The sequence below is a fragment of the Hippocampus zosterae genome, chromosome 2 (genome assembly GCF_025434085.1).
Source record: "Hippocampus zosterae strain Florida chromosome 2, ASM2543408v3, whole genome shotgun sequence".
Taxonomy (NCBI): domain Eukaryota; kingdom Metazoa; phylum Chordata; class Actinopteri; order Syngnathiformes; family Syngnathidae; genus Hippocampus; species Hippocampus zosterae.
Window position 1 is genome coordinate 31,158,523 of NC_067452.1, and position 12,674 is coordinate 31,171,196.

A 12,674-nucleotide genomic window follows, 5' to 3' on the forward strand; every position below is an offset into this window, starting at 1 on the left:
TCAAAACACATCTGTTTAGACAAGCCTATTCACTCGGACCATAAAGCCATTATTTTATTTATTTATTTATTTTTGTTGTATTTTTTCTCATCTTATTTGATGTTGTTTTTAAAATTGTACTCGTGATTTTAACTGCTTGTTGTAAGGTGTCCTTGAGTTTCTAGAAAGGCACCCACAAATAAAATGTATTATTATTATCATTAGTAGTAGTTATTGGCACACACCCACACCCACAAACACAGTGAAAAGCCAGTCTTCCCTCAAGCAGATGCTCACTTTATATTCTCGAATGCATACATTACGACACCGATATACAGGATTTTAAGTACAAATAAACAACAGCAAAAAAAAGAAAAGAAAGAAACAGGCAAAGAAAAAATAAGGGTATCATCACATTAACAGGGACACCAGCTCGACATGCTTTTGTCCTAGAAAAGACTCATTTATTTTTCAGATTTCAGCTTATGTATAATGTCATTTGTTTTTTTGTTTTGTAAAGAACTCACTGGTGATTTTTACCTTAAACCAACATTACAACTGTGATTCGATCATTCAGACAAAAGAAGGCAGATGGAAAATGCTCATGAGGCTCGCCAACTAATGACAGGAATAACAACAAGGTGGCTTTTCCACCTCTCACAACAAACAACTGCAAGATCTCCACTTTGCGGATCATATAAAGTTGGCCGCAGTAAAGTGGGCACTTGGAGACCACCTTCCACCCACAATCGCGTGTCTGTGTGTTAACAATAATAATAATGATAATAATGCATTCAATGGATTGATTTCTACAATGATCCAGAGGGTCTGAGGTACACTGTTATATTTATGAACAAAATAAGGTGAAATCCAAGACGCATATTAACAGAGCTCAAATCACATTACGCCACCCAACGCCATAACTGTTAGTGAGTTTAGCTTTTACTTGGTCAAAGGTCTTGTCTACGAGCAAGGTCTGCCTGCCAGTTGATCAAAGAGGTGGTGTGATTACAGCATTTTGGCGGTGATATTTAGTGCTCGATTATATTGGCCCTTGCATACCCCCTCACCCACCCAGCAACTGTTTGTTTCTGGTGCTTACGTGTAACCGCAAGGAGTGATTCCGCAAAAAAGGTTCGAGACTGCTAATCATACAAACTGATTGAGCGACATTTCTGGTAAGAAGATGAATCTGATCACTGTTGTACTTCCTCATTTGATTAAGGCAACTGAGAAAAAATATGAAGTGGACAAAGCAGTGTTTGATACTACTCTTATTCTGAAAACATTATGAGTGAAATGTAACCGAATCGCCATCGCTACAGCTTTGAGATGAGGTCTGAACAAAATGTCACTATTTAGAATGACTGGCGTGATAATTAATGAATTGTTGAAGTCTTGCTTTAACTTTTGTGATGGATGAGTTAACCTCTCCGTAGCATTAGCAACAATCAGCTGAAGTGAAGATAATGAGTGAATGGGGGGTCTCTAACGCACATTTTCAGTGTTCTTTAGGTCTTGTTGATGACATCCATTGAACATAAAGTACCATAATTGTACTTTAATTATATATACAGTATATCATGTCAAATATATCAAGCATCTGAGGGCAGCTAATACTTTCAGATCAATAAAAGATGTCATATCAAAATAGACTTGGTTTTAGACCAGTGCCCCCAAATACATCACATAGGAAATGTTCTGGATAGTAGATTTATTTATTTTTTTACTACTACTACTTTCAGTTATACACTATTTCTGTTCCGCCACCTCAATACAAATATTTCAATGCAAAAAAATTAAGACCACAAAAAAAAAACAATTGTGCAAACGCTTTGCAATTTCAACACAAGGACACAATTTAGTGCGAGATTGTGTACTGTGTACAAATAAGTATTTGGGCCACACTGAAAAAGAAAAGAAGTTACATTACAAGAAGAAATCTCTTAAAGTTGTAAGAACAAAAGTATAATTCTTTTTTCCTGGAAATAAAAAGGTATGAGTCTGATTTGTTTTTTTGTTTTTTGTTTTTAGAGAAAATAAGTTCTCCACAGAAATTATGTTACCATGTAAACAAGTAAATATCAAAACTCTCACCAAATGCCAAGATCTGAGATCAGCAGTGGCTGTGTGTCTGGAGAGACGTGTCATATACTCGTCCTCATTAAATATCTTTTCATATTTGTTGAAAAACAGTTCTGCTTCATGATTGAACAAAGACAAACATCAGAGGTGAGTTCAACGCATACTTGAAACATTTACACATTAAAAGGAGTTCATTCTGCTGCTGGTGTTGATGTGTCAACAAACACAAACACAGTTTCATCGCTTGTCAAGTTTGCACAAATTTACCCGGTAACTTGACAACATTCTTACTTTAACACAGGGGTGTCAAACTCATTTTTGTCATGGGCCACATTTTAGTTACCATTTCCCTTATGACTAAAACCATATAAAAAAGTCTATAATAACGGTCTTATTCTACTATTGTTTAAGTTACTGTAATGAGGGGTTTGGTAACAAGAAAATGCTTCCACTATGTCTCTTATTGATTACATATGACAATGTTAAATTTTGGTTGAGATTTTAGCAATCATCGTGGAAGTTGACATGTTTGATTTGCTTTTGCGGGCCACATAAAATGATGTGGTGGGCCAGATCTGGCCCCTGGGCCTACAGCTTGACACTGTTCTTGAACACAAAATTAGGCTTTTTTTTCCAATGTTCAAGAATTTTGTTCCAATAGTGGAGTTTTTCCTTCTTATCTTTACAGTGGGGCTTGAATCCCAGTCCTTTACGTTCCATTCTGGGTGTGGGCAAAAATACAAGTGGATGAACAATGACATTTGATTGAATTTATTTCACAGTGTATCCCTGGATGTGCCCGCACACACACACACACATGCACACAAACACAGCGCTCGCACTGCACCAGGGGTCTGTTATTAGAAATTCCTCTGATGAAGTAAGCTTCATTGACAAAAATGATTTAACTACTATGTTTAAAAAAAAAACACATGTTGGATGATGAGCCATTCAAACGAGCCACGTGATGACCTTTGTTGACAGGGTCGGACATGTGTCAGTCATTTTCACATGTGATGTGTCCACCCCAGAAAGAGTCCAAGTAGACGTCCACGCTCACAATATCTTTCGCTCTTCACGCCGAGTGTCTGCTGGCTACATCCTAGTGAATGCTGTGGGTTCATCAGTGGCCTGGGTGAAGTTAGCGGTGATTCAGCATCATACGGATAGTTGTAAAATCATCTTGGATGGCCTCAGTGTTGGCAAAGGGAGAAGATGGACTGATTTTAGGAAAAGATCTTCTCATAAAGTCTTGCGGGCAGTGTCCTCCAGACTGCATGGCCAATACTTGTCGAAGAATGTTTCGCCGCTGACACACCGCTCAATGTTTAGTCTCTAAATGTGGCTGCAGAAGTGTCAAGGCTGATGCTGAAAATACCAGAAAGAAAAAGCCCAAAAAAAAGAGAGGCTCAAGGCATGGTGTCGAGTTTGTGAAACTTTTTGTTGGACAGACGTAATGCTCTGTAGTGATTGGCCGCAGCTTATCTCACAGCATGAATCGGGGAACCTGGTAAGGAACAAACCATTAAAAAAAAAAAAAAAAAAAAGTGGGAAGCAACAAATGATGAGACAAGAACACCGTACACACTCATAAAGTATTTCATCAGTATCTGATAACATTTTGTCCTTCCACTTCATCATGACTCAAAGAGATTTTGCATCGCAATCATATTGTGTACATGATAGACGATCCCATTTTGTTGAACATGTTCAGACTGAGCCAGACTTTTTTTGTGTGTATGAGTGGCACTTAAATCAGTTAAGTGCCATTAAATTGTGTTTTTGTGTCTCGCCTGATATTGCATTCCTTTGAGTTGTGTGCAAATCACCAAATCTCTTTGTGTATAACCGACGAGCTAAAATCTTCATGAAACGGGCATCCATTTTAGAGTGCCGAGAAGCAATCGCAAGACCAGCAATGTATATCAAAACAGTAAAATCTTGAAAAAACGAACTTCACAAAGAAATGAATAAAGAGAAAGGTCAGATAATGACTTCATTTAGCCAATCATCCGATCAAGTACCCATTTGAACGATAATTGACGTTGACAGTGCACGATGGATAAATCCATAAAATGCTAATACATACATGGTTGAGCATAAGAGTCGACAAACCCAGGATTGCGTAAATAAATCATTCAGACACCTAAATGGGATGTGGCAAATCCATATAGTATAAATTCCTAGTACAGGCAAATAAATATTTATGGCGGCCCCAATCACGCCTTCTCTCAGTGTCCTTGGTAATTGTGCATGATTCATTTTGTTTTCTCGGCGGGAGAGGGGAAATCAATCTTCCAGAAGCCTCTGGATTTGTCGAATACAAAAACTTCACAGACACAGCTTTGGGAAAAGAACTAAGCTAAATGTCTCATATGTTTTCTATTTATATTTTTTTTCAGAAAGGAAAGGGATGGAAACCTTCCAGCAAAGTCAAGCAGAGTGAGTGTAACACTCTGACGAGATATGACTTTCAATTATAACTTGTGTTAGGGCAGTTGCGCATTGGGCGTGGCGACGCGAGATGGACAATAAAGTACACATGGGGGGAAAAAAATTTGATTTGCGTAAACATGGCTTAATAGAAAGGAAGCATACACAGTAAAGTGCATTTTTGTATTTTATGATCCTTTGCAAACGCTAAAGGAGTTGACAAATGCTCATGAGTATTGGTATGTTTGTGATCAGTTCTTTACATTCATTAGTTTTTGGGGTTTTTTTTCAAAACGTGGTTTCATGAATTATCAGAAATCGCTGACAGGTCAATGTTTTCACTACTAGAAACCTTAAAAAAACATTCGATTCATTCGATTTCAATAAAATAATCTATATACAGTATTTAACCCCTGTCCACTGTAGTAACCTCTGTCCCTGAAAGGACTAAAAAATAGTGCCTGTGATTAGTAGTGCCTGATTAGATTAGTGATTCCTGGGTTGCTCCCTTGACACTCTGGAGGAGGTGGGCAACAGAAGGATGCTAACTAAGCTAAAAGCTATGATGGCCAGTCCCTCCCACCCCCTCCAGCCCGCCCTGACAGCACTTGGTAGCTCCTTCAGCCAGAGACTGTTACACCCGCGCTGCAAGAAGGAGAGATACCGACGCTCGTTCCTACCGACTGCTGTCAGGCTGATGAATAAAAAATAACAATTATAATAATAATAATAATTAAATGATGTGAAGGAAAATTGTAAATAGTACTGTGATGTATCCATTTGTGTTCATATTGTATTTAATTGAAAGATGTTTGTTGTTTTTTTTTCTCTTTCTCCTTTCTTCTTTCTACATACATTCTTGCTGCTGGAGGCTGTAAATTTCCCCAGTGTGGGACGAATAAAGGATATCTTATCTTATCTTAGCTTAGTATTTCTGTCTCCACCGAATAAATATAATACTCACATACTCGCAGGTGGTCTTTTTCCCACCGCTGCATTCTACGATGGCTCCCTGGGCAAAGGCTGCAAAAGAAGGTAGATCGACATTAAAATAATGTTTTATTAAACCTTCCCTGAACATGCTAGCCTCTGGTGAAGAGCGTACTGTATGTTCATTTAAAAGCACACACGGTATGTCTTCTAATTATGTACAAGGTGAAAGAATGGAAGATGAAGGTTACTAAGTACGCTTTTTTTTAGTTTTGCTTGACCCAACGACGGCTTAATCTTGGCATTTTTCTTTCCTCTTGACTGTTAGGACCAAGCAGCTTCCTTGTCGTCTTAATATTGGTGAATGAGCCACTTTTGTGGAGATAATGACTCAGCTAATCATAATCACAAAGCTAATGATGTGTTTAGCCAATCAGAGGAGCAAAGGCGAGGCAAGCGTTGGGAGAGCCGCATTGGCAATCCGCTGCTGTCCTCCTGGTTGTGCCAGGCATTCTGTTTCAGTCATTTCTGCGGACTTGGTATTCCGCAGCCAACCCGGCTTCTCGTCCTGTGATCTGTCACTCGGTTCGTCCATCTGTAAGACCGGCTCACTGGGCTGGTGACGGAATTCAGGCCTCTGAAGAGCTGTTGATCCATCACACCTCTCTTCGGCATGTCATCTAAATGCTAAGTACTTCCACTGCATCTTTAAATCAAAACAAGGAGCAAAATGAGGCTGCCCGTGGGGATACGAGCCACGACGGCTGCGATGCAAAGCAAACCTATGGCTTTCTATTACATTCAGGGAGCAGCTCAGAAAGGGTTGGACAAGAGGAACAAACACAATGGATTGTGATACCCTGTTAACCATTTTGATGGACAAAGACCAAAAGAAAGGATATGTTTATGGAGAAGCCCCAGCTCGAGGTGGCTTTCGGAGAAAATAGCAAGCTGTTTGAGTTCTCTTAAAAAAAAACCATGGTAAATTTTCCAGCTGTATCTGAATCAGAAGATCAATGTTACTAGAGTCAGCATCTAATGCATCAGCTGTATTTTCCCCCACTCCTCCTTTGACTTGACCGGTTATGTCATAGAAGAAAATACGATGATGCAATGTAGTGGTGGTTGTCATGTGCCTCTTCCAATTGCTCAGCAAAACATCCCATCATTTCATCCATCCATCCATCTTCTAATCCGTTTCTCCTCACAAGGCTGGGGGGGTGCTGGAGCCTATCCCAGCCGTCTTTGGGCAGAAGGCGGGGGACACCCTGAACCGGTTACCAGCAAATCGCAGGGCACACAAAGATGAACAACCATCCGCGCTCACACTCACACCTAGGAACAATTTAGAGTGTTCAATAAGCCTGCCACGCATGTTTTTGGAATGTGGGAGGAAACCGGAGCACCCGGAGAAAACCCACGCAGGCCCGGGGAGAACATGCAAACTCCACACAGGGAGGCCGGAGCTGGAATCGAACCCGGTACCTCTGCACTGTGAAGCCAACGTGCTAACCACTGGACTACCGGGCCGCCCGCCTCATTTTATGCGCTTGCAATTTTTCTAATCATTGAGATTTGCAGTGTTGTTACTAACGCTCCTTGTGGTATGTCAACTTTATGAGACTTTTATTTTCATTTTACAGGGCGTTGATGTTAATCATTGAATTCAAGCCAAAAGCAATCTGGCTAATGACTAGCATGGAAATGACCAGAGAGGCTCACAAACAAAAGGCAAATTTTTTACCATGGGGACAACTTTTGTTTCTATTCTACATGCAGCAATATTAAATATCCATTTATTTGATTAAAATTACTTTGACACGATGACTTTTAAGAATGTCACTTGATGGTGACCATTTAACACTTGAAGGGGATACATTCTATTTCTATTATTTCGTAAAGCACAGGTGTAGCTTGGTCAGTTACCTGGAGATATTGTTTACCTCTTCAGAGATTTCATCGCATCTGGGCTCGCAACTGAGGACCTTGTCTCTTTCTTCAGGTCTAAGTAATCGATCTGAGACCCTCGTGAAGTTGAAGCAGAGTGCTGAGGCAGCACAATGAATTGTTCCCACGAATTAAAAGGGCAACAAGATGAATGTGGACAAGACAGTGCAAGAAATGGGCTCATCATCCATGGCTGCTAAACAAAACCGGAACCTGACAAATTTTGGACTTGGAAAACATTGATTTCCTGCTGGCATGCGGGACGAGAGGGCTTCCTTCACGAGCAATTTGTTGTGTAATGCAGGGCATTTTTTGGACCTCCTCTCTGAGCTGGAGGTGCACACTTTTAAACCTGACTTGTAAACATCAAGTGTTGTAAATAAATGATCAAGTCTCGCAGTTCAAATGAGGCACGCCGGCAGAATCTTTCAGAAGGCGCCACTGAAGATCGATGCTGAAATGTTAAAAGGCAATCAATTAGCTACTTTTCTTCATCGACATGACATAATTCAGGAACAAAGTATTATTTTTATTGTTTTAGAAACATTGTGTTTCACAAACAAAAGCTCAAGCTGATGAATAGTTTTGCATTTTTAATATCAGAAGAAATTCCATTGAAGCAAACACTTCAAAGTTTTTGTTCCGCCTTAAGATGTCAAGTCGTTCCAAATCCACAAAATGTCACCCGCAAACATGTGAAAATTGCTTTGCTCACAAAGATCAAGTAAAGAAACCAAGGTTATGAATCCAATGTATCCAGGTATGAAAACATAAAATAAAGCTTAGGAACTGGTCGTCTGAAGTCAAACAACAATCAAGAATGTTCCTTGTTTGGCTTGGGCATACTTGGCCAAGACATCTGATTCTGATCATTTGTATTTTCACCTATGGCGGCAACACTTCATCACCAAGTCGCTGAATGCCACTTAACTCGAGTAGATGCATTGTCACACATAAATGCTCATCACTTTCAATACTTCTTTCCATTCGTCCATTTTCTACACTGTTCATGTTCACTAAGGCTGCGGATGAGCAAAAGCGTATGCTACCTGACTTTTGGGCAAGACGCGTGGTACACTTTGGACTAATCACAGGCCAATCAAAGGGCACACACATACTGGCCAAGATTTACACTCATATTTACACCTTCGGGCAATTTAGAGTCTTCAAAAAGGCCAGAGCTGAGATTTTAACTTCGAAACTCAGAACTATGAGGCAGATGGGCTAATCATCCAGCCATCGTGCTGCTTCAATGCCACTTGTAGTTTTGGGAATAAAAAAATAAAAGGTGCAGAGTGTTGTTGAGAGCTTTAGCGTGTCTCACCCAGTGAAAGGTTTTTCTTTGCCTAAAGTGCTATCAAGACTCAGTGTTGAAACGTGGCCTTTAGCTCCAACGATTTCACACCAGATGAACCTCTGGAGACGAGCTAAAACACAAGTGGCAGTTCAAAGGCTGCGGATGACAGAACTTCAAAAAAGAGCAGAAGGATGAAGTGTGCTCGATGTGACAATACGAGGGAGCGCGTACAGCCTCTGACACACTAGCCAGAGAAAAGACCTCCAGCCCAAAGCTGATGGAAGGAAACAACAACAAAGAATACATACTGTACATAAATGAAAGAGGGTGGGAATAAATACTAAACAAAACATGAGCTACATTAAAAATTAATAAGGTAAAGGTCTATGCAAAGATGGCCTTTTGTCACTCAGTTTCTCTCATATACACTTGGTCTCATTCAGTCACCGCATCGCGTAAATGTTAAGTCATTGTTGGAACGAGACATGTCAACCAACAAAAATAAGGCACCGTATTTTCCGCACTATAAGGCGCTTCAAAGTATAAGGCACACCTTCAATGAATGGCCTGATTTAAAAGAGTTTTCATATGTAGGGCGCAACGCATTATGAGGTGCATAGAATATTCGCTGCGGTTGCGTTATGCATCCACTAGATGGAGCTGTGCTAAAAGGAATACATTCATTCATTCATTCATTCATCTTCTGTACCGCTTGATCCTCGGTAGTCCAGTGGTTAGCACGTCGGCTTCACAGTGCAGAGGTACCGGGTTCGATTCCAGCTCCGGCCTCCCTGTGTGGAGTTTGCATGTTCTCCCCGGGCCTGCGTGGGTTTTCTCCGGGTGCTCCGGTTTCCTCCCACATTCCAAAAATATGCATGGCAGGCTGATTGAACACTCTAAATTGTCCCTAGGTGTGAGTGTGAGCGTGGATGGTTGTTCGTCTATGTGTGCCCTGCGATTGGCTGGCAACCGATTCAGGGTGTCCCCCGCCTACTGCCCGGAGACGGCTAAAAGGAATACAATGTAATACAATACAGCTTTATTTCTATAGATCCTTCACAACCGCTGCAGATGTAACAAAGCGCTTAAAACTATGCCCAAAAAAAAATCTGAATATTGATCCATATGTCAGGAGCATCGGATTACAAGGCGCACTGTTGGCTTTTGAGAAAATGGAATGCTTTTCGGTGTGCCTTATAGTGTGGAAAATATGGTAATTACAGTACTTTAACAAAAGCATGACGAAGACTGAAATCTCAAGCGAGCAAAGCCAAAAGCTGAACACACAGTCCTTTGCCTCATTTAAAAGCAGCATTAGTATGCTGATTGAACTGTACGGAAAGTAAAAGAAGGGCTTGTTTGACTGCATCACAGTCGCTTTGTACTGCATTGTAAATGCACCATTGTTATGCTTACTTGCTGCTGGACAAGATCAAATAAATTCCTCCGCAAATGAGAGTGAAAGAGAGCAGCGACAGAACGTTGGAGGACAGAGCACATATTGTATGGCATTCATATTTAATACCAGAAATCCAATACTCGGTCATTGAATTTTAACGACGTCAACATTGCTCTAATGACTTTTAGTACTGATATTCCTCGTCAACACTTTCTGGCTGGATAGAAATTAGACCATTTAAAATACATTTATTCTTCTCTAGGCTCATTTTTCACTGCATGTACCAACCTGTCAGTACAAAGGGACGTGGTTCAAACGATAATCTTTACACGTTGTTCCCCTCACTGCCTTATGCATTGTACTCAATGAACTGTGCTATTCGCGGCCTAATGACAGTCATTTTACCAGAATAGAGCTCATTCATGTCAAGAGTTCTGCTTTTTGGCAAGAGGTGCAGGAGGCACATCTCATTTAAACCGCTAAAGAACAAAATACTGCACAAGTTCACCATAATGCAACTGCAAAAAGGTTGAATGAGCCCAATGAGTTGCGAAGAGTGAGCTAAATTTATCGCTCAAAATGTTAAAAGAAAAATACTTGGAATCGGAAGATCTTTTTTGGGGGGTAATCACCTGTGTGCCCTGCGATCGACTGGTAACCAATCGCTTCGTCTAAGGCACATAGACTGGTTTCAAGGTCGTGCATCATAAAATGTGTTGAATCACAGAAGAGTGACACATTTCATTGGCTTACGAATCTTGTGAATCATCCTCCAAGAGAGCACGGCAGCGTTCAAGCGCAAGGCTCGGTACGTAGCAGATCCGAGCATGAATAAGAGCGGCGTCAGCAGCGGTTCTTACAAATCTACATTGTCCTCCCGAAGGCTGCCGTGTTGATTCGGTTCACGTGAGGAGACGTTCCGTCTGATCTTGGGAACTATCAGGTGTCTAGAGTCATAGACTACGCAGGTGCTCTTGTACGTAAAAACCGGTGCATCATGAGTTTTGTGTCAATACAAACCTCATTTTGGGGAATTTGTCAGACGGCTCTGTGGCACGCTGGGGTTTTAAGCATAGCGAGGTCGTTTGCGGTGACACACCCTCAGCACACCTGACCATTGGGTGGCGCAAAGCTAAAAATAGATTAAACTTGATAGCTGTTGGAATCACATCTAAGTATTGGAGCAGATTTTGGTTAATTTAATTGAGCTGCTTAAAGACAGATTCTGAGCTATGCAACGGCGTGCCGCTTTCATGAGAGCATAAATGTCAGACTTCCGTTTGGCGTCAGAAAGATGCGAAACTATGCTTTTCTGATTGAAGCTCTTGGGAGAAGATGCCCCTCAATGTCCATCCACGTAGAAATCACCTCTTTCATTGGGTTTTGGTGTAGTATTGAACGTAAAATCCATCCATCCATTTTCTGAGCCACTTATCCTCACAAGGAACGCGGGGGCAAGCTGGAGCCGATCCCAGGGGTCGTTTGGGCAGTAGGCGGGGGACACCCTGAACCGGTTGCCTGCCAAACAACAATCCGTGCTTACACTCACACCGTAGGACAATTACAGGTGTTCCAATAACCTGCCACGCATGTTTTTGCAATGTGGGAGGAAACCGATGGACCCGGGTAAAACCCACAGAGGCACAAGGCAAACTTCACACAGGAAGGACGGACCCGGAATCGAATCCTGCACCTCCGCACTATGTGTATGTGTGTGTGTGTGTGTGTGTGGTTGAGTGCATCACTGAAATGAAAAAAAAGGCAATCAGCCAGTCAGACAGTGTAGTCTACAAAGTGGTTGGTTCTGTATTAATTAAGCTTCACTCTGGATCTTATTTCACATTCAGTTTCCAGCTCGTGCTTACATAACACCCACTTCCATGTCTTATTATTCATAACCTTGTTTCCCCTAAAACCATCACCATCATCTCAATTAACTCTACCTGATCTCAGCCGTGCTAATCGAAAAGATGTAGAGAAGCACACAGGTTGTGTGTGTAGCACATACAAACGCACATACCCACGTACGTACGCACGCACAGGCAGGCAGCATACATACACAAACATGAACCTAAGTATGCCTTCAGAATAGATTAGGACACAAGTGCAAAGCATGCGTGAAATCTGCCGTAGCTGCCCGAGGCAGTCGGACAGAGGAGGCGGATGAGCGAGCAAGAGACAAGAAGAGATTGCAAGTGAGAAAGAGAGAAAGGGCAAAGATCAACAGCAAAAAAAGAAATAAAAAAAGATGCAGCTTTCCTTCTGATGTTGTGTACCTGAGCATGATGGCAAGTCTCCTGAGGACGAGAACCACGCTGATTTTTCAAACCGCATCTGGGCTTTCATGTGTCTTTGGTCATGGTGCAGTGAAGTATTTCAAAAAAGGACACACAAGCAATGGTACCATAAATGATCATCTTTTTTGCCATCTTTCCCGAGACCATGACATGACGGTATCACTTGGCGCGTAACCGCGCGCGAACAACACCGCCGGCAGCAGCAACTAAAAGCTGCCGAGCATGATTCCGCTTTGAGAGCAAAATCGCTTGCTCCTCTTCTACCAGCGTCAGCAACAAGTGGAGAAGAGCACAAAGTATATTCCAC

At 41.5% G+C, this 12,674-nt stretch overlaps 1 protein-coding gene across 4 annotated transcripts in view; it reads right to left on the reverse strand.

The window, feature by feature from the left end:
- Positions 1-255: 255 nt before the first annotated feature.
- tafa5l (TAFA chemokine like family member 5, like) overlaps positions 256-12,674 on the reverse strand; it is a 39,766-nt gene continuing 27,347 nt past the window's right edge. Inside the window, exons 4-5 of one of the 4 annotated variants that reach the window (XM_052059848.1) lie at positions 5,466-5,520; positions 256-3,571 (exon numbers count right to left, since the gene is read on the reverse strand). In XM_052059848.1, the coding sequence (XP_051915808.1) occupies positions 5,497-5,520 (24 nt within the window). In that variant the 3' untranslated portion in view covers positions 256-3,571; positions 5,466-5,496. Of the gene's footprint in view, positions 3,572-4,470; positions 4,928-5,393; positions 5,521-12,674 lie in introns of those variants that run through there. The other 3 variants (XM_052059847.1, XR_007961571.1, XM_052059849.1) reach the window with 3 other exon arrangements.